At 38.5% G+C, this 25,171-nt stretch overlaps 3 protein-coding genes across 3 annotated transcripts in view; all 3 read left to right on the forward strand.

The window, feature by feature from the left end:
* Notum (palmitoleoyl-protein carboxylesterase notum) overlaps positions 1 to 16,655 on the forward strand; it is a 32,622-nt gene extending 15,967 nt beyond the window's left edge. The window contains exons 2-8 of the mRNA XM_069118009.1: positions 11,010 to 11,376; positions 11,722 to 11,782; positions 11,909 to 12,132; positions 12,312 to 12,521; positions 12,933 to 13,209; positions 13,894 to 14,207; positions 14,746 to 16,655. Coding sequence (XP_068974110.1) covers positions 11,010 to 11,376; positions 11,722 to 11,782; positions 11,909 to 12,132; positions 12,312 to 12,521; positions 12,933 to 13,209; positions 13,894 to 14,207; positions 14,746 to 15,083 — 1,791 coding nt within the window. The 3' untranslated portion in view covers positions 15,084 to 16,655. The remainder of the gene's footprint in view (positions 1 to 11,009; positions 11,377 to 11,721; positions 11,783 to 11,908; positions 12,133 to 12,311; positions 12,522 to 12,932; positions 13,210 to 13,893; positions 14,208 to 14,745) is intronic.
* An 830-nt stretch (positions 16,656 to 17,485) lies between these two features.
* Positions 17,486 to 22,228, forward strand: LOC138182309 (PI-PLC X domain-containing protein 1). The gene is made up of 7 exons (XM_069118022.1): positions 17,486 to 18,088; positions 18,519 to 18,638; positions 18,755 to 18,928; positions 19,236 to 19,467; positions 19,778 to 20,128; positions 20,436 to 20,623; positions 21,133 to 22,228. Exons 2-7 carry the CDS (start codon positions 18,587 to 18,589, stop codon positions 21,492 to 21,494), a joined length of 1,359 nt encoding a protein of 452 aa, XP_068974123.1. The 5' UTR covers positions 17,486 to 18,088; positions 18,519 to 18,586; the 3' UTR covers positions 21,495 to 22,228.
* A 930-nt stretch (positions 22,229 to 23,158) lies between these two features.
* LOC138182328 (uncharacterized) lies at positions 23,159 to 25,165 on the forward strand. Its single transcript, XM_069118062.1, has 2 exons — positions 23,159 to 23,292; positions 24,264 to 25,165. Exons 1-2 carry the CDS (start codon positions 23,167 to 23,169, stop codon positions 24,609 to 24,611), a joined length of 474 nt encoding a protein of 157 aa, XP_068974163.1. The 5' UTR covers positions 23,159 to 23,166; the 3' UTR covers positions 24,612 to 25,165.
* The last annotated feature ends 6 nt before the right edge of the window (positions 25,166 to 25,171 follow it).

Raw genomic sequence — 25,171 nt, forward strand, 5'->3', positions numbered from 1 at the left:
CGAGGCGAGGTAGGGCTGCGGCAGTCATATTTCAGCCCTTGTTAGGCCGAGGGGCCCCCGCCGAGACGGGATGGGGAGAAAATCTCTTTGACTCGCCGCTCCGCGCCTTAATCCACTGGTGTATACCCTATCTTGCCACCTGCTCCCTCTTCCTTCCTCTCTAACCCCCTCTTCGCTTCCTCTTCCTCTTCTTCGTCTTTCTCCTCGTCTCTTCTTCGAGTGCCCACAAGCTGTGTGTGTTCTGTTCATGGCCTATCTGCCTCTATCCTTCCACTTTCTCTATGTGTCGTGCGTTGTGCGTCGACTTCTCTCTCGTTCAAACGTGTAGCGCAGTTGATATTGTCTTTCTCTCTTTCTATCTTCTTCTCGTCCTCGAGTCCTTCACCATAAATTACTGAGGATATCACAGCGTGCCTCATCTACCCCTTCCTACACGAGCGCACGCTCGCTCTTTCTTTCTCTGCCTTTCGATCTATGGGCATTCTGCCTTGTTCCGGATACGTATACGCGGCGATGCGTATTTACCCTCGTTTTCAAGCGACTTTTGAAATGTACTACCACAAGTGGTGTATGTTTGTGACGTCGTTCGGTTCATCATAAAAAATGTCTATAAATTGGACATAAAGATGAGCACGTAAAACGTCCATAAAATTAGTCCAATTAGAAGGTGTCAATATTTCCGAGTGTGAAAGTTAATAGTTAATGATAAGTGGTATATACATTTTCAGAAAACGAAGTTATGCACGTAAAATACATTAACCCTTGTATGTTTTATTGCCTTATGTTTCATTTATCCCTAAGTTGGTGACTAAGAAAACAATGAGTATACTTGTTTTCTGTGAAGTTTACCTCAAATTTTAGTGTCTTATATCTTTACAAAACCATTGAAGAAGACCGTTTCTGTTAACGAACAACCTAATACCTCTCACATTTTTAAGAGGATTTAAAAAATTACATTAAAAGATGTTCGTTCCTCAAACAGTTAACAATCAAGGTTGAAATTAAAATTTCACCCGTTTTTCTTTCTCTCGAAAAATCTTGTCAAGCAATTACATAGAGTATAATAAAAACAATTCGGTAAATCTTCTCGCGGAGGGTTGAAAGATGGAGGAGGCGTTTGGCGAAAGCACCTGCCTGGTATCTCGTAGCGAGATCTCGATACAGCGTACCGGTGCAGTGTACACGGCTGCCGGTCGTTTCGCGTGAAAATCATCGTCGCCGTGTGCTTTCCGAGTTCTGGCAAGCGTTACGAGGCAACCGTTCTCGAAGAAGAACCGAGCGTCGTCTCGTAACCTCGGCTTAACGAGGCCATCGACATCCCTGTGAGGGCTCGAAACTCATCGTCCGGCCGAGAAGAACGCACGATCGACGCTTGAAAACGTATCTTTGGTACGGGCACGGATGACGGCGCGTTTGAGATGTTCCGCGCACATGCTTCTCTTCTTCTTCTTCTTCACCGTGAGGTTGTCGGTCTCTTTAAGCGGCGCGCCGCTCTCTTCCGCCAGAAGATACGCGACCGACTCCATCGATTGAGCTGTCGACGAGGATAGATGTTGAAGGAACTAGAGACGGACTGGATGCCTGGCCTAAACTCTCTTTGCTTAGCTACCTGTCTTCTGCTTTGCTGTTGTTGTCATGAAAAATGTGATTCGTGCCATGTTGCGTGTTAATAATCGAAGTTTGGATCTTGCTATTCGATCGTTGTTGAAGTAACAATTCCAGAGGAGTGAGTAGGATGATGTGAAGTCTTTTCGTTATTTAAAGAAAAGACAGGGAGGTTTTTTAAAAAATCATGTAGTCGATGGAAGTGTACGAATGTTTTAAGTAGTAGCATGTTTCTTAAGACGTATACTAAAACATTTGTGTAAAATTCATCCTATTGCAGTACTCTTGAGAAGCATTAAATTAGAATGATAATAGTGTTAAAGATATTAAAGACTCAGCGACAATTTAACGACTTTGAAGCTGTTAAAACAAGGTATAACGACATTTAGTGCTTTTGAATATTTATCGTTGATGTGCATGAGACTATAAATTCAATATAGGAGTCATACATATACAGGGTGGTTGGTAACTGGTGGTACAAGCGGAAAGGGGGTGATTCTACGCGAAAAAAGAAGTCGAAAATATAGAATAAAAACTTTTTTTTTAATTTTTTTTTTTTTATTTTTCCATCGAGACATCTACAGTGAGATCCGTTATAACGAGACGTGGTAAAGTGCACGCGTACCGAGCGAAAATTCAAAGTCGATTTTCTCGAAAACAAAGCCTCAAACGAAAAATTTTTATTCTATATTTTTGACTTCTTTTTTCGCGTAGAATCACCCCCTTTCCGCTTGTACCACAAGTTACCAACCACCCTGTATATACATAGACACCATAAATTCAAAAGGAAGAAAGTTCCCTAAGATGGTGCAAGAAAGCGTGAGTTAGGGGTGCGACAGCTAGCCAAGTAAGAGATACAAGATATTCCACTCTTATTTGTGGTAAGAGAATTTTGATGAAAGATATATAAAATTCTTTTTAAAATCTTTTAAATCGTATTAATAGAACGAGATACTTGCAACAGGTATTTATGGTGTGACTCTTGGTCTAAGATAATTTTTCAGTTAATAATCTTCAACTTATGCTCGTTTGTACATTTGGAATGAGAATTAGATGATCGGGAATCCCTATAAATTATCTTCGGTTTAGGTTGCAAATTTTCGATCCGCTGTTGCTGCAATTATCGCATCCATTCATTAATTGTAGACCGAACAGCTAAGCATGGCATGAATCATTCCACCGATACGGCTTATCTACTGCCGTGAATCAACATAGGAAATGCAACATTGTACTATACGATTATTCTTTTTCTCATTAATTCGTTCAACATTGCAACACATATATTCCCCGTAACGCTTCAAATGATTTGTGTGCCAATTTATAATCTTAAAACATGTAACAGTAGTGTACAAAATTATTCTAATACGTAGAGACCTTCCATCTTACTTGATCTTTCATAAATTCAATTAAATACGAATGAAATTTATCAAAAATTTACAAATTAAAAATATAATTTCAATCTGCTTGCAGCCCGTCAGTCTACGGCAATTTCTGATATTCCATAATTCAACACAACAGTAGTAAAGTCAAGTTTCTAGTTAAATATTTTAATAAGCCGGAATACATAGGATGTAGAAATTTGCGAGACGGCTTAATAGAAACGCGAGCAAACGACGTTAAACCTCCCCCTGGGGGAGCTGAAGTTGCGCGCTCGGCGAAAGGGGATGCTAAAGGCGGCTGACAATTGCAGTCAATCTTAGTAGAGCAGCTAACAGGTCTCCGAGCAGTAAAAGCGTTCACCAAGAGTCGCGCTGTAAGATCGTTAAACCCGCGGTAAGCTCGAAAGCACGCCACGGTGATTCGCCTCTCCCTTTCACTCTCTTTCTCTTCCTACCTTTCGCTTCTTTTCCTTCTCTTACGTTTGGTGGAAGCCCCGAAGAAGCGGCGGACGGTTCTGTGTGCACGCGGTTATGGTAATGCGAGGTTTGCGGTGCGTGTTAGCCGGCTGCGTGAGCGGCCCTCGTAATGGTAACGAGACGGTCTCTCACCATCATCATCAACATCCGGACGACGAAACACGATGCGAACGATCAACGACTGTTGCGGGTTCCGAGCCGCGGTCTCAAAGGTGCCGACCGCGATCCGCTCGCTGGCTATTTTTAACTTGTTTTCGCGTCCACAGAGTGGAGTACCGAGAGGAGAGAGGAAAGAGAAAGAGAGGCGCACCGGTGGCTCGTAAGCATGCATTCGATGGAATGCCACGCACCACCGGTTACCGCAGCACCCGCGAAACGAATCGACCTTCTGGAAAAAATCGAGCCGCTAGGAAACGCGGACATCGTGACGTATAACAAAGGAAATTGGGACTTCGTGTGTCTGAGTCCAAGTGGCTCGGTGTAAAATCTTAAGGGTTGATTTTGAGACAGATATTTGATGATCGTTCGAATGGTAGTAGAATGGAGAAAGAAGATTCGATTGGAAGAACGAAATTGTAAAGTTCGACATAAGGATGTTTACGTGGGCGTAGCGACTGCCAACGTAGGAAGGTGGGTAAAGAGAGGACTTTGAGAATTCGAATGTTTCTTCTTTCTTGAGACCAAGAGATTCGCTTTGAGGTTCTGAGGGGAAAAATCATTTGGATGGTATTTGAACTGATTCGAAGAAAGTTCGATTCTGAAAAAAAAGTTGGATAGTTGAAGCATTTTGAAAATAAGAAGCTATAAGAATAACGAAGAGAATCGATTAAAGAGAGGATATTGGGACCCGGAGTGTCCCTTTGAGTCAAAATGGTTCAGTGTAGACTCGTAAAAGTTGATTTTGAGAACGAAATTCGATGATTCTACGTCCCATCGGTAATTTGAATCGATTCAAGAGGAGAGACTCCATTCTGAAAATAAAAATTGAAAAGTTGAAATGTCCTCTTGAACTTGAAGAATTGAGCATGTACGGTAGAAAGTATGGTGAAATTAAATAGGAAAACTTCATGATTTGGAGCGCGTTCTGAAGTGAAAGTTGGAAATCGAACAGTAGATAGTACTGAGAGTGAAATGATTATAAGATTAGAAACGAAGACTTCGATGATTTTTGTTGACACAAATGGCTTAATTATTATGAAGTTTGTATTTATTTCGTATATATTGAAAAGCAAAGTATTTTAAGAGCCATTGCGATTATTAATCCAAACGTAAGTAATATTAAAAAATTAGAACTAAAGTCTTATGAGCTCCTTTTCTAAACAGTTTCCCAACTAGCAGGTCAATTTTTTATCTGACAAATGAAGATGATCTATTTAAAATAGTACGATTGATTAATTTTAAGAAAACGTTTATGTTAAACTTCTATGTAACTTAATATCTATAAAATAACGCTTTCCTATATGATAAGAGAATTTTCTTAGTTTTACGATGCTCCTTTCAGAACATACAAAAATTCAATTTTGTAAATGAATTCTTTGCATACATTCATGTACGGCGTCAAAGATTCTTTATGGATAAGAAGAGCTACGGAAGGATAGTGAAATTGGCACGAAGGATGCAGAAGACGATAAGCGGATCGCGCGCGGCTTGTACGTTGTGAAATTCGATGGCGATATGGATAGATGGAATCGAGGGACGAAGTAACGAAAGGGTTTCCCAGAATATCGACAGCTGTCGGTTGGCGAAGCGTACGTTTGATACGGTGCGATTATTAAATTCTTTCTATTCAAAGGAGACGTTCTGAACGCTAACCCATAGAGAAATCTTAGTTTTATAACATTTGCACGAATAACCCTTTACTCTGCAAGCATCACGTTTTAGTTTAGATTAGCTTAGACTTAGTTTTAAGCTACGAAAAAAAGTGAATATATAACTTATACACTTCGTTAGAAAGTAAAGAAATATCAGACAATTATTATTTATAATAAAAGTATATTTTGTTATTCAAACACACGAGATGAAGATATTTGTATTTTATTTTTGACAAGAGGTTGTTTCGTTAGAAATATTCAAAATCGAGTACTCTTTACAGTATTTAATGGGTGGCATAAATATTTTCTTGGATTCCATTTCTTTGATTGCATTCGTAACGATATGCACAAACATTCGCAATCTACTAATGTATATGCTCGTAACATCTACGAAACACTCAAAAGAAATGACAAGAACACGAGCAAAGGATCTCAACTTCGAGCCGTGATTCATCTATCCGAGTTTCGGATGACCGAAATCTTTAAACGCTTTACCTGCTACCGGAATCTTAGCAGTCTGAAGAAAGGGTGGCGGCCAGTAACAACCGTCACTTTGTCGGCCTTTGTCACGGGGATTATGCGCCGGCTGGCAAATTATGACGGACACCTTCACGCCCAGAACACCCTCTAATGTGCTGGTTGCGCAAGAGAGAAAAGGAGCAACCAAGGTAGGACCAGAGAGAGGCAGAGAGAGAGAGAGAGAGTGGCGAACCAAAGGAAAAAGGGAAGGACGAGAGAGGGTTTCCATAAGCACCGGGACAAGTTCTTTGAGATGCACGCCCGAATTATACGTAGATCCAGGGGATTATAAATTTAAAGGGGATGGAAGTGGATTATAGGGCGACCAGTATTTCAGCCCTGCAGAAATTGATTGCCGGACGACGCCTCGTTCATCTCTTCCAAAATCTGATTAATCGAAGTAATTAAAGGACAAAAAGTTTTAAGCTCTTTTAAGTAATTTTTTATTGAGAAAATATAATATTGGAGTTGGAAATTTTGCACAAAATATTTCAATCTTGGACATCAAGTTAGGATTACGTGTAAAAATTTCATTTATCTTATACAGATACTACAACAGTACCTACGATATGAATGATAAATGGTTCTTGGTTATTCAAATTATTATGTAGTATATACGTCATAGTTGATAAATTGTTCATTCACACTTTTCAATTTTAATAAGATGTGTAAAAAACGTTGGAAACTTTAAACGGTCGTAATTCGCTAGCAGTGAATTCTACTTAGATCGCAACGCATTCATATTTGAGACTTACTAGCATTAATCTCTGTTTACACGCGTTGCTATTGTAAGTCTTGTTAAATTGATAGTTACTGTATTGCATCGAGGCTCTTCATTCTGTTCCCATTAATAGACATATGTACCGATATACATTTAGAGAGCAGTATAACTATCGATAAATTCAAGTAAGAAATTCATCGTATATTCATATTATTCATATCGAATACGTCGTATAATAAACCCTTATACACGCAACGAAAAACAGAACAAAAAGGACTAAAAACCATAAACCGAAACCTATGCTACTGCAACACTACAACCCCTTGCGTCACCCTTTTATAAGCGTACGCTCGTAACGTTCACGGGCGGCCACACTAAACCGTCCAAAACTAATAGTGTGGACACAGGATCAGCAAACTAAAGTGACACGACCGGAAATTTACGTGTCACTATCGTTTTTAGCGAAAGGAGTGCACCACAACAGTGAAGATTTTCTCTCTTGCTCCCCTTTTTTGTTCACGAGATTTTTCAGAGACACGAGGCAAAGGGCCGTCGGTAAAGGGCGTTCGTGCGCACGGACAGCTTGATTTACAGCATAATAAAGTGGTTACGCAAAGCGTGGGAGGGTCCGGGCTCGTGAATTTTATTTACGATCTGCCCGAAAGTTCAGATTCGTCGCGGTTTCTCAGCGGCGCTTCGGGCAGAACCTGCTCGTAAAATCGTCTGAAAGCGAACGGCGATCGCGTTCCAGCCTTCCAGGGATCGATTCTCCCCGGTAGAAGGGAAATTTTCCCCACAGTGGGACTGGCGAGAGTGTTTCCGCGATTTCCAGCATCATCGAACTGTGAAACGTTGCTCAGGTCGAAGATGAACGAACCTTCCGGCTTTCCTAGTCCCGTGTAAATGATATTTACGACTTGGTTCGTCCGCTTCCACGACGACACGGCACGGATTAGTCTTGGTTAACGGAACTTTGATATATTCTCCCTCGGCGAGTGGAGGCCACTTGGAGCGTAATTAACGACGCGAGGTTCGTGAGCGACTAGGGTGTTCATTCGGGTTTAGCTTCGATAACGAATTTTATGAGAGAAAGATGCGATTTTGTTTGATAAGTCCTTTTCATCGATTTAGCTTATTTTCGAAAAAAGGACGCTGATTACAACAAAAATAATAATAATGATAGTAATGAATGAAACAAAAGTACAATTTACAACTTTATTTCCTCGGATAAGGTCGAAAGTATCTTCGAAATGTACTTCGCTTCATGGTCATACTGAAAGGAGCTCTTTCTCGACAGCGGTGTGTTTCGATACGTGCTCCAAAGCCGATCCGGTGTTCGCGGCCCATTATGCCCGATCATAATTGCGTCGCAACAACGTTTCTCCTTTCCAGCGTCCATAGCTGGGCGGCTCCCTTTCATCTGACTCTGGCCGCCAGAACGAGCTTCTGTTTCCGAGGTGTTTCCGCCGTCGGCTACCGTTCTGCAACCTGGAACTTGATCCTAAGTAGCCGACATCGCGATAGAGTTGCTGGGCTGGGACGCTGGGACCAACAGAGAGAAAGAGCCAGACAAAGCAACTGTATACACGTGCGTGTTATACAGGGTATCCCGCTAATTATGAAACAATCAGAGAAGGAGGCTATTTTACACGAGAAAATAAGTTGAAAATGTAAAATAAATCTGATGCTTCGTTCTGGAGAAAATTGGGTTTGAAAAGTTGTCAAGTATACTTTAACTTTTCTCATTGCAGACAGGGCAGGAGTGAATAATTGGCAGGAGTTTATTCTACATGGGAAAATAAGTCGAAAATGTGGAATACGATATTTTCCTAGGTCGGTCTGTTCTCAAACAGATAAAATTTGAAAATTTATGAAGTAAACACGGCTGTGCTGGGTGAATTTTAACTAAACACGCTCGAACCCTTGTAAACAAGACTTCAAACGGACAAATTTTACCTTACATTTTTAGCTTATTTTCGCACGAAGAATAACCTCTTGCTGGTAGTTTACTCGTGCGCAGGTAGCAATTAGCCAAGTTCACGTACACTAAACAAATCTTCATATTCAATTTCGTAGAAAACAAAGTACCGTATGAAAAAATGTTATTCTGTACTTTCTATTTATTTCTTCCTGTAAAATCGTTACCTTGCCGATCGTCTCATGATTACTGGGACACCCCGTATGTAAAAGAGAAAGAGAAAGAAAGATAGAGATTGAAGGAGGGGTTGTGGTGAAACGCACGAGTTATATTCTCTATAGTAATGGAGAGCAAGAGAAAGAAGGAGAAAGAGCGAGTGGCGCCGTGAAGAAACGACGTTTCCTCCTTTTAAATTATTCCCGGGGCCTGCTGCTCGTTTGTTACCGTGCCGTTCCGACGTTGTTATTGCTTTCTATGCCCTCACGGTGAAAATCCCTGTCGACGGAGAAATTACAGGCTTGTGTAAAGGAGGGGATCAAGAAAGGGGAGGGAAATTGGCCGATTTGAAATTGTTGCGCTTGGTCTCTCAGGAATGTTGCGAACGAGGTAAAGATTAGTATATGTATATTAGTGTATAGGTGAAATTCGAGAGATGGTTGGAAATAGTCGTTATAGTTAACAGCCCGATGCAGACGACTAGACGAGCAATGGCGACGAGTCGCGACGTTACACTGCGATTTTCTACTCGTGATAGTCGTGACGCTGCGTGATTTTTATCCTTGACAGGTGCAAATTTATATTTCTAACGATCCACGAGCATAAGATTCTAGTATTTTACGCTCGTGTGCGTTCTGTCGTTAAGAATATAAACCCGTGCCGAATTGCATAGTTACTATAGATACTAAATTGCAAGGATGTTGCATTGCCAGTTTGCTTGAAACTTTAGTTTGACTACAATCTTTAGGTTATTTCCACTTCAACTATATTTTTCCATCTATATCTTTCAGTCGTATTTTTCTTCCTATAAAAAGTTTATAAATTTGAAAGAAGTATGAAAGAATTTTTATCAATCCTTACCCAGCGGAGGCTGGATCGTTGTCACGAGTGTCAAATTTGTTAATAACGAAGAGAAGAGCCGATTGAAATGAAATTTACATTCATATATAATGATTAAATTTATTTAAAAATAAAATTGCTCATATACAATGACAGTATGTAAAGACGATAATATGTATATGTGACTCAAAAAATATAGAATCGAAATGTTAAGAATTTTTTCATATCTTGTTCAAACTTGAGATAGTTTTTATTTAAGAAATATGGTTGAATCAGAAGTGAGCAAGAAATGTAGCAGGGTAAAGTATCTACATGATGCTTTCTATACATGCAAGGGAGCCATGGAAGCAAAAAATATTAATGCATTACTATCATCATAATGAGAATCTAGTTAAGATTCATCAAGCTAACGTATTAAAGCCACTGGCATGAATTCTTCGACATGACGGCACGTCCTTCGTTCGCCAAGGGGATCAAAGTGGTTGGAACAGGTAGCCTGTTTACCCCATCGTAAGATGTATTTGCCTAACAGGTTGAATAATGGTCATTTTCGAACTACGTGGGAGACCGACGATGAAGAGCTTATCTCCTTCGCTTGCAGTTTCTGCTCACTCAGCCACAGTATCTCCGTCGGCTCATTATCATAGACTATACGGTGCGGTGATTAACGTACTCAGCCGGAGTTTCCAGTTTATAACGCGGTCCCGCGAAACGGGATTCTCGTCCTTTATCTTGTTAATTTGATTTCCGACCACGTGCTCGAGATTGGAATTTTTTCAGCATAAACGTGTTAGGAATAAAATTTAAAATTGTTCAGTCCAGAAAAGAGCTTTTTATAAATTACGTGACTCTATTTTATCTTTGATAATGAAAATTTTGTACGACTGTGTTTTAACTAATTAATTCTCATAATAACCTTCCCGTTTTAAAATCAAATTTGCTATATGCACCAATGTGAATAAATAAGTAAAATATATTTAATATTCATAGTTGGGTTCATTTTCCTGCAGGATAATTCAGTGAAACTAATCAATTCCATTGAAATCAATAACTTAGGGAATTAGATTTCTTTTTAACTTTAAAAAAATGTTAAAATGTTAAATTCAAAAATTGAATACTTATCGTGTATTATTGTACTAAAATTAAGAAAATTTTGGGACATGGTGTTGCTCCAGCTGGCTTCTAAGCGGATTAAACATGGTATAAGATTTTCCAAATGGAAATTGCAGAAAAAGATAAAGCCATCGATACATAGAAATATTTTTCCCAAAAATTTCCAAAGCTCGTTTGGAGAAAACCGGCATGTGCTTGAACTTGTGATTGGTTATGTATACTCTAAAAAGGTACCGTGTTAACACCAAAGCAGCAGACCCATCAACTACACAAACTTACGCTCTCATAATCCACAAATTCTTTCACAAACTTCAGCAATGTAAAAAATTACATCAAGTAACAAGATTTGTTTAAAACATAGCTACGCGTAGTGAAAGTATTGTACCACAAATCATTCGCATCGATTTCAGATCTCAGTGTGCCTGACGGCTCTTATGCTGACGATAGCTGCCGAACAGAAACCGACGAACACCGTTTCCGTGTCTTCTAGCACGGCAACGATCCAGAGCAACACGATCCAGAAATTAATCAAGATTCTGGAGAAATACGGTTTAGAAGAGCAGAGAGGCCTGAAGAGGGTTTACCTGAGCAACAGGTCGATCACATGCAACGACGGATCCCAGTCAGGGTTTTACCTGAGAAAGTCGCATGGTTCCAAGAGGTGGATCATCTTTTTAGAAGGTGGCTGGTACTGCTACGACCATAAGAGCTGCAGAAACAGGTGGCTCAGGCTGAGGCATCTGATGACGTCGACTCAGTGGCCTGAGACACGCGACGGTGAGTAGCTTCCGTTGGAAAGTCGTATGTTCACCTAACTCGACACTTTCTAACGTTTGCAATGGAACGCCGCTCCGCTCCGCAATCTTCTCCCTACTGTCTGTCGGCTGTTTAACGAGTTTCGCGACACGTGACAACATGTCGTATTGCTCGGGGGGGTTCGATTTCTCTCGAGCAACACACAATGAGGTTTAGTGGATATAGTTAAAATGGGAGAGAAGTTCGAATAAGTAAGAGGGCGTTCTTTTTCAGATCGTTCGTATACTTATGGATAGAAGAAAAATTAAAATCAAAGTTATAAAATTTTAAGAACTATAACAGAAAAATTTCTCTAATTTGTTGCAGTTGGTGGCCTGTTATCAGCTAATCCGGAAGAGAATCCGTACTGGTGGAATGCGAATCACGTGTAGGTATTGTCCATCTTGACCATATTTTTGTTCTCAAATGGATTAAAATTTTCTTACGATATTGAACGATTCTTGAAGATACGTAATCATCAAATTTTCATAACTAGATTTCCTTGTATCTCTAGATTCGTCCCTTATTGCACGAGTGACAGTTGGAGCGGTACTAGAGCTTTACCGAATGACATGTTCTCCTTCATGGGTGCAGAAATTGTACTGCAAGTGGTGCGGGATCTAATTCCTCTTGGACTTGAGAATGCAAGCTCCCTTCTTTTGGCTGGTAGTAGCGCTGGTGGAACCGGTGTCATGTTGAATTTGAATCACGTGCACAGCTTAGTTCATCACAATTTGGGTGAGTTACATTTTTTCTTCTCTATTTTTTAGAACTTAATGCAATATTATAATAAATACGGATCCATGTTGATTTGGAAGATCTATTAGATCATTAAATTTGCGAATAAAAATATTAAATATTATTTATATACGTTAATTGAAATTTTTTATTCAAATTTTTACTACGACGAATCGCAGGATTGAAACATATCGCGATAAGAGGTGTGTCGGATTCGGGCTGGTTTCTCGACAGGGCTCCCTATTCACCAAACGGTTTGTCACCAGTTGACGTTGTTCACAAGGGAATGGAACTTTGGAAGGCTCGAATGCCGCACAATTGTGTCAATAAGTACCCAAACGAACCGTGGAGGTGCTACTTTGGCTACAGACTATATCCAACGTTGACTGGTAAAGCAACTTCCATTTTACCTGTTTATTCTATTTATTATATTTTATCATTTCGCCGTCTCAGAGGACCATTTCATATCGAACTGTATTTTCCTTTAAATTTGCTGAATCAACGATTCTAAGACGAAGACGCGATGCTTGTTTCGAGTATAATATAAAATATTTGACAAAAAAGTTAATCATTAAGCAAACTTCACTGTAAACCAATTGAGAGAGAAAAATATTTGTTCTTAAAAATTCAAAGGCCTTTTTTCTTCCAAATTTGTCATGTTGAGACCTTCAGAGGGAAGAAGTTGCGCGTCAAACTTAATATAAAATATACGACGAAAAGAACGATCGCTGAACAAATTTCGGTGTATGGTAAAATAATTAATAGATGAAAATGTTTGTTTTTCATTTTCAAATTCGTAGCGCCGCTGTTCGTCTTCCAATGGCTGTTTGATGAGGCGCAGATGTCGGCGGATAACGTGGGTGCACCGGTGACTAAGCAACAATGGGATTATATACACAAGATGGGTGACAGTCTGCGACAGACATTTGAAAACGTTAGCGCGGTCTTTGCCCCGAGCTGTATTAGTCATAGCGTTCTGACGAAGAGAGATTGGCAGTTGGTCAAGATTGATGAGATTTCCTTAGCACAGGCGTTGCACTGTTGGGAGCAAATACCGATTGGGAATCGTCGAAACGAGTGAGTATCAAGTCTTTTCCAAAACTAATTTTTCTAAGAATACAAAATACCAAAGGTAACGAAGTATTCTGTATAAATCAAATTGTACTATATTATTCGATTGTATATGTTTACGGAAGTTATTTTTATGAATATTTTTATGAATACACACATTCAAGGTTTGCTTCATCTTTTAACATTATGTAGAATAATTAAGAGGTCGCTATTATGAACGATCTTAGTGTATTAATTAAGCAAACAAAAGTAAAGGAGTCCTATAAGCTTGACAGAAAAAGAGATTAGCATGTTATTAAAATGAGATGAAATTGTAATAAAAATTGTCTTTAAAACAATTATCAAAAATAGAATATATAGACACTAAAAATTAAAGTGACATATAGAACGACCTTGTAATTCTGAACATTGAACTTATGTATATCCTGCATATTTTTACATCTTTTTTTACTTATTCATAAATCCTATTCCATATAACAATTTTAAATTAATAAATAAAAGCCGAGTTGTGTAATACATGTTGTAATTTACATCATCATATTACAAAATACTGAACAACAAAAGCCAGGTTGTTGTATATTGTACTTTCCAGCAAAAGTTACACAAAGCGCTTCTTCTTTCATTTTCCGCCGTTTCACTTGCTTCAACGCGAAACTGGCAGCGAACTCACTTCGTCCCTGTTAATTTCAGCACTCGTTCGCCAATTGAGACGAACCAGCCGTGCGCGAAGTCATTGCGGAAGCTACTACGATCCGGTCTGACGAAGGGAAACGGAACTTCGTTTGAACCGGGAAGAAGCGGAAAGAGCGACTTCATAGCGGAGTTGCAAAAAGTCAGATCGTCGATGATCGGTAAATCGATCGAGAGGAAAATTTCATCGAACGCCCTAATGCAGGACAGGGAGAACAAAAAGAGGAAGAGACGGAAGCACAAAGGCAAACGCAGGGACAGAAATAAGATATCGAAGATGAAGAAGGAAAAACACGAGCGCAGAAAATCTACAGGTAAATTATTATATAATATATACATATACATCAAATATGAATACAATTATGATTCCGTGTCTAGATGAATAGATAAGAATTACTAAGTGAAAAATTATGGACGCAAAATATTACATTATATCTTTGATATTTCTTTTGGTTTTATAACTTTTTATAACTTCTGCATAATCCTTTCAATAATTATTTTGAAGTAACCTCGTCCTGTAGTTCTTTACAATTGTTGAGATATTTATTTTTGCAATCCATGCTACTTTAATTAAAAGGGGTAAAATTTTTCAGTCTACAAAATCACTTTGCCACTACTTTATTGACAAAACCCTGCTAACAAATTAATTTTTTATAGGGCAAAAATTCTATGTTTGAACAAAATTATTAACATATCTCTCCCAACAAATTAGCTTCTTACGTGAAAATGTTTTCAGATTATTTAATCCGAACACGCTTTACATTTTCTCCGTTATCCATTTCTTTTATCGTATTCGTTGAAGAATGTACATATTTGAAGAAATGGATCATCTGAAATTCGTTGAAATTCTAGGTCGTCGGAAGGGTAACAAGCAGAACAACGACAGCAACCATACAGGCATGTTCAACGGTACCAGACCGCAGCGCTCGGTGATACCATCTGGCAAACGGAAGTGTGTCCAGGGCTGCCACTTCCGGTTAATCGAACGTTGCACTTGGCCGCAGTGTAATCACAGCTGCCCAAAGCTGCACAACCCGTTCACCGGCGAGGAAATGGACTTCATCGAGCTGTTGAAGAGCTTCGGCCTCGATATGAAGAGCGTGGCGAACGCGTTGGGTATCGATATACAAACGTTGAACAGTATGGATCACGACGAACTGTTAAATCTTCTTACGCAACGAGCGAACTAACTCGTCGCATTAAGAAGATACATTCCATAAGAAGAACAATAGAAAATGACGATGTTGATGGAGAAAAAAATAAGACTTTAATTTGTACTTCCATCGACCGTCATTTTCTTTCATTGTTCGATAAAGATGAATATTTCCTTGGGAATCTTTTTTAGAAAAAAAGAGACTGAAAGGAAACAAGGCATTTAATGCGTCTCTAGAAGAGAATATAGTTTTTTGTTTGAATTTTTTCAGACTTTTGAAACAATTTTGACATCATTAAATTTGAAATCATTAAATTGTACATAAGTATCCGTTAGAGTTTCTATGAAATACCTAGAATTTTCGTTAGAGGAATCGAGTCGATTATATTTTATGGTCGAATTCATCTTCCAGCAAGTTACTCAATTCAACGACAATTTCTTTAAACAATTTTCGTCGTTCGTTCTTGCGTGTGAAGCGTGTAATTCACACCAACCTCGCGAGTAGCCGAGTAATTTAATTTATTTGATAGGTTGTAGGTAAAGTAAACGGGCATATAATCATGTTACGAATTAATTCACTCGCCTTCGCGGTGACGCGATCGCTGATCAGCCATGAGGCTTGACGTTCAATTTACCAAAACATCCTTCCCTCTTCAACGTTTGTACCTGGTCAGATAGAAAGCAACATATTCGCAGAACGATCTTTCGAATTGTAGTTTCTGGTATGATAAATTAAGTAAAGTTGTTTGTATACTGTTGATAGACTGATCAAGATCGAAGAACTTTTGTGAAAGCTCGAACGAACTAAGTAATGCAATTTCCAACAGTTACACGTATACCGAAGAAGTTCGAACTGGAGACGCTCAGTATTAATACTGCCGGCTTATGGTCGTGCCGCATTCAATGTCCAGCTAGGGCTCAACTGGAAGTTAACGTTCAGCTCGATTCAATAGAATGCGCCGGAACCGAGTTTTGCGAATTGATGCCAATAACGAGCAAACCGACCGACAAAGCAGCTTCATAGACTGATTAAATTATCTACCTCAACGAATCAAATCGTATTAACGTCCTTCTCTGTACTGTAAACGCCGATTAGAAGAGTTTAACGCGACAAGAGTAATTAAGGAGTTGGGTTAACGCGTACGCGCGCGTGCGCATAGAAAGAAGCCGCGGGTCATTGTATCTAATTGTACCCAGGCACTGTAATATACATACTTCTCTGTAGGATTAACTAATTATTTATTTAGAGCGAGAGAAAGAAATGCGACGATCAAGACGAGAAGAATTCTTCTAAGCGTTTAATTTATTTTTCGCGCGTTGCAATCGATATCAATCCTCTTCGACGCTCTGTCCTCACATTTGCGTCCGTCGTACAAATCATTGTTATTTTGTACTCGCGTGAGACTGTAAATAAATTGTATATCTGTTATACTAAACGAGTTATAGAGTTTTTTTTATTTTATTGCGTGTACCATTTAATCAATCGCTTCGTTTCTTTGTATGTAGAACATCGACATGGCTGAATGGCAGAAATAGAATTTTCACATCGAATTGCATTCGCGTTTTTGTTCTTTGACAAGAGCTTAAAATAGAAACACACATATATATATTTTTAGGTAATATTTCAAGTCATTTGTTGAAGATATTTTAATGAACTCTAGTATGAAAAAAGTCAATAATGCATAATTAAATTATAATCAGAGTTTATGTAAAAAGTAGCTGAATACATGTACTACCTCCTAATTATTAAGGAAGACAGAATTTCGATAAAAACGTGTTAGAGAATCCAATTCATTGACTACAATTTTACAACACGTTTAATTTTCTAAAATTCACAGTATCGAACAAATGAATAAACTATTTAACCGTTCGTGTGTATATTACTACGAAATACTAAATTATTTACGTATAATCAGAACAGCGCAGGCAAAACATGATATTCTATCATATAACAATCTCTGTAATTCTATGTCAACCATTCTACACCAATGAATACAATCCAAAAAAAAAATTAATTTCCACTAAATCGAATCTTCCCGTTCGTCCAAAATTATTCGAAAAACACATACCGCAAATGATAAACAGTTTCGAGAGAAGCCTATGGCTTGAATATACACACCAAGGATACATAGTCGGTACTCGGTAAACATCATCGAACGCGGAGTAACGATAAATCGAGTCGCCTCGTTGGCTGCACCTGTACCTAATCATCATCCTGTTAGCTCTCACGACTGCCGTCCCTTCCTCCCCGCTTGTTCAGCCACGAGCGAGGGTGATAATTCAATGTAGAATCAGAATCCGTCCCCAAACCCCGGTGAACCGAGATCCGTCGATGCTTGGTGCCCGGCGCGTACTCTCCGATCTGTTCGCCCTCCCGCCGTAGTCGTTGTCTCGAAACTATATATTCCACGGCATACGCAGGAAATGGTGTTTAATGCCGGCGGGTCAGACCGGGTCTGACCCCCGATGGTTGGACGGCAGTCGATAGGATGATCGAACGGTGGACAGAGAAAAACGGAACACGTTCCATCGGACGGACGACGAGGACAGCCTAGTGGTCCCCACCGAGCAATTGACGTGTCCGAGGAAGTGATGGAAGGATGGCACAATGTGCTTGAATGTCCCATAAGCGAGCGGGTTCTATATTAAACTGGTCCGGTTACGGGTCGTTCGGTTGTCTATCGTTCAGTCACTGGACTGTCTCCAGACGACCGGATCGGTTGGACCAGCAGGATAACGAGCGTTCGATTCCTATTCTTCTTCTTCATTGTGTCGCTTCTGTACGGCCTACGGTACTCCGTGAATCGATCGTTGTTCGCTTGCCGCGCCGGACGATGAGCCGATCGAGCGGTTTGCGATCGCCTTGAAAAGCTGCAGGCCAAGAAAGCGACGCGGGAAAGCGGCGACGCTTCCGTGGGCGGGCAACGAAGCGCGACTGAATGCTCGATCGGCCATCGAGAAGTAAGGAGAACCAGGACTCGAGGGACTCCTGGCGATCGACTCGCTGCGTCGGAAGTGGCTCGCGGAGTGTGCGCACTACGTGTAAGTGCTTTTGCTGTTGCTCTGCTGCTCGGATTCGGTTTTTTCGTATTTTCATCTCGCTTTTTATTGTTTTCTTTTTTCGTTTCGATTTTGGTTATTCGAATGGTATTAGACTTCGTGGGAATCGTAATTTGAAATCGGTACGGTATAGTTATACTAAAAAGTAAAAGAAATTGGTGAACTCGTAACAAAGATGACCCTTGTCGAACTTTTGATTCTCTTAAGTAATAAGACATTCTAGTAGTCGGTAGCTAGACTCAGAACACTGTAAAAATTGATATTATAAAAAAAGTTTCATATTTTAAATAAAAAATGTACATCTTCGTTTATTGCTGAATTAAATTATCTACTTCTATAGGAAACTTCGTCGAGAGGTTCATAACTTCGATTATTTCTATAATTGAATTTTTATCCTTATTTATAAATATAGGCAAATCTTTGACGCTGAACGTTGGAGTACAGTTTATACGGGAAGCTTGGATAAAATAGTATCACTCGATGATGCTGAAGGGTGTAATATTGCTGCTTCTTCATTTATTTTGCGATATCGGTGAGCGTAAATCTAAATTTTCTGTGCTTCTCGTATTACACTTGCAATATTCTTAATAGCTTGGATCGTGTAGTTCGATCGATAAAGATTGCTGATGATAACACTCGTGATTTTAGCATTGGCAGCACAATGCGGAAAAGTATGGCTGACAGTCTCCTCATTGTGGAGACCAATCGCTGCCAGCGACAAGGTGGTCGACGCTGAGCTCGAAGTAAATTGGGATCTCGATTGTCCATCGGGCACAGGATACCCAGATACCATCAAGGTGTTCACTGCTGACCCAGCACATAGTAATAAGTTTTGTTTGCTTCTCTTGAACGTCGTAACTCGTGATTCAAGGATTAAATCCTGTCTTATCGATGCTAATTAATCTATAGTTTCGTTATTCTCCTTTCTTTATCTTCGATAATTTTTATTTTCCATTTCTATGGCAATTACTTTTTATATACGTCATATGTCATGAATTTATTCAAAAGAAGCTACACGAACCATTCAAGCGAACAAAAGCGTGTATTTTCTTCAATTTCATCGAAGTTTAAAATTCAAAAGTAACCATTTCGATATCGGTCGACGCAACCATCGACATCGCGCTTCCAGATAAAACGGTGAAGCCTAAGCTGACTTTGACTTCGCTGCAATATCCACGCGGTTACTATCGAACGAATATCACCGTGGGTCGTCCACCACTTCCGGGTGGATGGGATACCAAGGATGGCGCGACGCTTCCTGGTCCACATTGCCTGAAACACCATGCTGCCCTTTACAAGGATGGAGTCATCCTTACCAGTTCCTGCTTACAAATCTGGCCAACATGGATGTACGACTTGAGGTAATATACTTATCTTCCATAAGTTTCCAAACATTATTCAAATTAGTTTCTTCACTTGCCAATAAACATTATTTGGAAAGAATATTTCCTCATTAAGAAAATTTATATGAAATTAAAATTAAGAATCTATTTTTTCAAATTGTACTAAAATCATTTCCTTTAATTTCCAACAAATATCATTGCGAAATTTTTTCTAACAAACATTACTGGAAGATTTTCTTGTCAATAAATTTTTAAATCTACATCTTATCAAGGAAGAATATCTTCCTTTACGAAAATTTATATAAAAAAGATTTGCTATGTTTTTTAGGAGGCAATTAGGAAGGCTTCCGATAGGAAGTTTAATGATACCCGGGACGCATAATTCCGGATGTTACAAGCACGGTGACCTGACGAGGCGGGACGCGTTTCAAAGATACCTCTTGACACAGGATCGCGATATATGGACACAATTAGTGCACGGTATAAGGTATCTAGACATCAGGGTTGGTTATTATCCGTCAATTCCGAACGGCACTGCCATCGAAGAGGGCAATCACATAAGCAGATTCTGGATCAATCATGATGTCATCCGGATCACCCCTCTCTCGGCCATCATCAAAGACGTGAGAAACTTTCTGAACGTCGCTAGGGGAGAAGTGGTCATCATGGATTTTCATAGGTAAATTGGCGATATAATGCAACACTGACGACTTACGGATCAATAATACCGAGAGAACAATTCGGTACTCGTAATGCAAATTGATTTCAAATGGTTATGAAATTGAGTGTAATAGGTCAACATATTTATATCGTGTATTTAACAATTGAAAGGAAATTTTTGTTCCAAAGTCATGTATGACTTTATTGTAGGATAAGAATTGAGAGAAAAATTGGAAGAATATTTGGCGATATTTATATAGTAGAATAACTGCATATTTTATAGTTGGAGGGAAACGATGTTCAACATGGAATTGCGTTACTTTTAGATTTCCCGTGGGATTTGAAGATAGACCGAGTAGGCATCGTCGATTGGCCATGATCCTCTTGCGAGAATTCGAAGGCTTGATTCTAAAACCCGATAGAGGGGTCGAAGGTCTGGGTCCGACCTTGAATGATATTTGGACCGGAGGGAAACGCTTGATAATTTGCTACGGCGACAAGCACACCGTTAATGGTAAATTTACTATCAACCTCCGTCCAATGAAATTACCTAGGTCAATATGCAGATTCATCCAAATATAAAAATTGGCTTAATAAAAGTTCTAATTTTATTTGAATTTTATACAGTTGGTCATATCTAAAAGCACTTGAACATGTTAGATATTTAGAACATTTTATCAAAAACTATAAAATACTGAAAAAGAGAGACTACAAGAAATCTACTCTTTACGAATATTTATTATTCTTCTCAACATTAGTTGTTCAATATTTTCAAAATAAAATAAATTATATTGCGAAAATATATACTTTAGTATAAAATATTCAGGTAATACCTTTTCAGCCAGCTGTACTTAGTTCATCAGGTATTTTATTTTAACATACATTTTATATATATACTTTATATTATTTAAATATCCAAGAAAAGGATTTTAGAAATATAATGTGCATAGTACTCGTTCTTATTTTTAATATCTTCTCAATTTTATTTCGCGAATCGTACTTGTAATATCGATTTTATTCTAGAATACGACTGGCTGTGGCCAACGATGTCTCAAGCCTGGGGCAATCAACAAACGGTGGAAGGGCTGTTCAAATATTTGGAGAAAGTTATCATGGGTCCGAAGAAGTCCCGGAACAGTCAAAATCCATTGTGGGCGGTGATGGCGGAATTAACACCGTATCCGCTAGACATAATCTTTAATTTATCCGGCGGACTGCGGCAGATGGCCGACTCGGTGAACAGAAATCTCACGTACAAATTTCAAGAGGAATGGTGGAAGGAAACGAACATCGTCGCAACGGATTTCTTCCTCGGAAATAATCTGATCGACGTGTCGATACAGGCGAACATTAAAAAGAGTAACATCGCCCAGTGGCGTTTGTAACGTGACAGTAAATTCGCATACTCTACGAAGATTTCACTTTAATTAGATGCTATTTTCTTGGTGGGAGGAAAAGTGCGGATCATGTGAAGTTTTTCGAATTTCCTTTAGAAATGATTCTAATTCTATTAGGTTGTCCGAAAAGTTTCTTTCGTTTTATAAAGAAATAATAGACGCACAATGTTTTTTGTTTTATATTAGTTTGTTCAATTATGCACGAACATAATAATAGAAATAGAACGAAATGGATCATACTTAATTCAATAAAATAATATAAAACAGAAGTTGTTGTTCATCTATTATCACCTTATGAAACGAAAGAAACTTTTCGGACAACCTAATAATTAAAAATACGATAACTGATCGAATTATGTTTTGCAATAAGTTTCCTAAGCCATTTCTAGCGAAAAAGTTTTGAAATTTATTATTCGATAGAGCATTCTATGAAAATATTCAGACAAATATAGTTGTTTATTAAATTTATTTGAATTATTTAAACTGATAATTATCTTTGAAATGCGAAAGATCAAGAAGGAGGAAGTATAAGGAAAAATAGAAATGCTTATGGGTTAAAGGGATAAAATCGGCAGTAATTTCTTTTTAAGGAATTATAAATTACTGATTAATGATTTCTTAGTAGATCGGATTCGTCGATTGACCGTGATAAAGAATCTTAGGATAACTGTTGTAAGAGACATGTACATTAAAAGCTCTTAAATGGAAGTATCAATACATGTACTAACGAGAAGACATGCTTTTATCTCTCTTATAGTGGCGGTCAAAATGTTCTGGTTGAGCTAACAAACAAAATTTTATTTTCTAAAATTCAATTTAACGATATAACAAATCTATATAACAACCGGATACTTTTGATAGTTACTATCACTATATTTAATATTCTCAAGATTTCAAACAAAAAGAATATGTGGAGTTCGCTATACGTTTGCTCAATCAACGTTTTACACTTCCAAAAATCATCAAGCCAATCTCACAATAACACGAAAACTTCACAAACTCGCATTTCTCAGCATTGTGTCAGCACGAAGCTATTCAATTCAACGGCGGAAACTTGCCGCACGAACCACGTGTCCTACAATTCCCGAACTTTTTAACGCGGCTGTGTTTCCACCGAGGAAAATAAACGAGTTCGTTCGAAACAAATGCCGCGACGTTTCCGAAACGTGCTCCAGCGAAGAATCAGCGTGGCGCGCATCGATTTGACTTCCAAATGGGACTGTAGAAAGCGAGATCACGTTCGGGACACCGGTTTTCGAGGTAGTCAGTCGTCTGGTAGCAGCGAACGACAACGAATCCATGCGAAGTGAATTTTAACACGGCTCCATCCGTCGATTCCTCTCGTTTAACCGACTTTCCACTCGCGTACTCGCGTTCATACTAACTTTGAAATACGCCTCGTGTTTCCATACTTTGGTACATTCTTAGTCTTTCTTTTTTTCTTCTTTCCTTTTTGTGTTTATTTATCCCCGTCGTTCGTTGACCACCATTATCGTAGGTTTATCACGACACTGATAAATGGTCTCCTTCTTGCTCGTCGAGATACGGAATGGCGCACGCAATGAGATGAATGAAACGTTAAGGAAACAACGAGCTACGTCGACCATTCTTCGCGTTTTCTTTCTCGGTACGAAGCCAGCTGGACGGCTAACGTGAAACAATGGAGAACAATCTCGCGAACGAGGTGAAAGAGCTGTGGGTCGTTTACGTTTGGTGGTCATGCGTTCTCATTCTGAAGATGAACGCCCTGACGTGGTTCACTGGGCGAATACGAGCCACCAGACGGGTAAAATATCCTTATTTTCCTTATATAATCCTTATTTTGATCTAGCATTAGATATCAATAAAAAATCTGTCTGGTGGTTTATAATCTCTTAACCGGGAGATACGTATGTATGTGATAATTTATCATTCGACTATCAATTTCTTCGACGTAATAATTTCTTTATTCCTAATCTTCTGTATGTGTGTCAAAACTAAATTATATTATGTTTACATGGATGGCTGGCTGGCAATCATGGAAATAATTTTCAAGATTTTTAAAAATCAAAAAGATAATTTAGTTCAGTGTTATTTTTCCTAAAACAGTATTCTACGTTTACTATTGTAAGAAATTCATTATACATATTTTTTCTACATCATGAAAATATATCATGATAGAGATTAATGTTATTATAGAAATATATGATTAAATTTAATTTCTCAAAATCATCACTTGTATACCAATACGATTTCTATTCTGCCATATGTCTAAGTGTCAACTGATTAGCGGATTTAAGAAATCAATAACGTTTGATCTTGAATATCGTAGTTATAACGATAAGAATTCTAGTATAAATACTACCATCTAATATCTTTTCTGTGTTTGTAGGTGTATGACTAAGAATATTCCAGATACACTGCTATCTCTTGATGAGATTTTTCGTGATCGAATATTATAAAATACATATTTCCTGTCTTATCAAAATTACCTAACAGACAAATCAGAGTTAACATACATTTAGACATTTCAAAGTTGACATCAATAAAAGCACGAAATACTTTTGATCATACCATTATTTATATTACGCCACGCCGCTTATCGTGACGAAAGTGGTTCTGAACGTACTTAAGCACTTGATTACATACGTATTTATGTTCTTGGCAAAAAGTGTAGTCTGATTATCGAAGGAGAGATTATTGATAATAGATTTTTTTAACGTAATAATATTTACATGTCCATAATTGGAACGCGTCGTTTTGATCGATTGTTCACAGGTGATTCACAGCGAGGAGGACAAAATGTGGTTGGCAGGTACCGACATAATTTTATGTCCGACCGGAGGAGGTCACGAGGACGTGGTTCGCGTCAGAAATGCACATCAACATGATCTTGGAATTGTAATCCTTTATCTGCTAATTGCACCGATATGGCTGACTACGTCACCGTTGTTTCCTATGGCTAGGTTGATTTTACCCGCTTTTGCGGTAGTTAGCATATTACGTACGTTGCTCCACATTAAATTCGTGGACCTGCATCGTTATTGCATAACAATTCTGTCCACCTCGGAACTTTGCATTCTAATTTACATGTCCGTCGTATCTGCGTTTTACTACGCATCCTGATCTTGGTATAGTAATATACGTATTTCTTGCAGTTCTAGAAACGTGATCGTTGCATTTTGATACGATAAGTAGCTGTAGCGTTTAACGTGTCTCGTGTCGCGTAAATCAGTAAATGTAGACGCTATCATTAGTGCGGTTTATAAAGGACTCTTTAATAAAATTGAAATATGAAAGAACTTAAAGTTTTTGTGTCATATTTTATTTCATATTTATTGAAGATTTTTTTTTTTGCAAAATATTCGAGAAAGAATTTCGAGATATTTGTACCATCTATATGTGACACAATGAACAGTTTTTAATAGACGTTTTACGTACAGGTAAATAAATGAACGAAAATATTGATATAATAGGTCAAAGAGAATATTTAATTTATGTAATTTAATTTATTTAACACAATAAAGATGCAGTTCGAATAATTTACAATTATTTAATCAATGTAGAAGTACAGCGCGTATTTGACCCCGTGTTCAATACGTGTCTATTAGTGTCCAATAACTCTCATTATTAACACAAGCTAGTAGCAAAAATGCAAATCTGGCCTATAAAACGTCACAAATGAT

This window comes from Bombus flavifrons, chromosome 8 (assembly GCF_040668555.2).
Source record: "Bombus flavifrons isolate JBK064 chromosome 8, iyBomFlav1_principal, whole genome shotgun sequence".
In the NCBI taxonomy this organism is placed as follows: Eukaryota; Metazoa; Arthropoda; class Insecta; order Hymenoptera; family Apidae; genus Bombus; species Bombus flavifrons.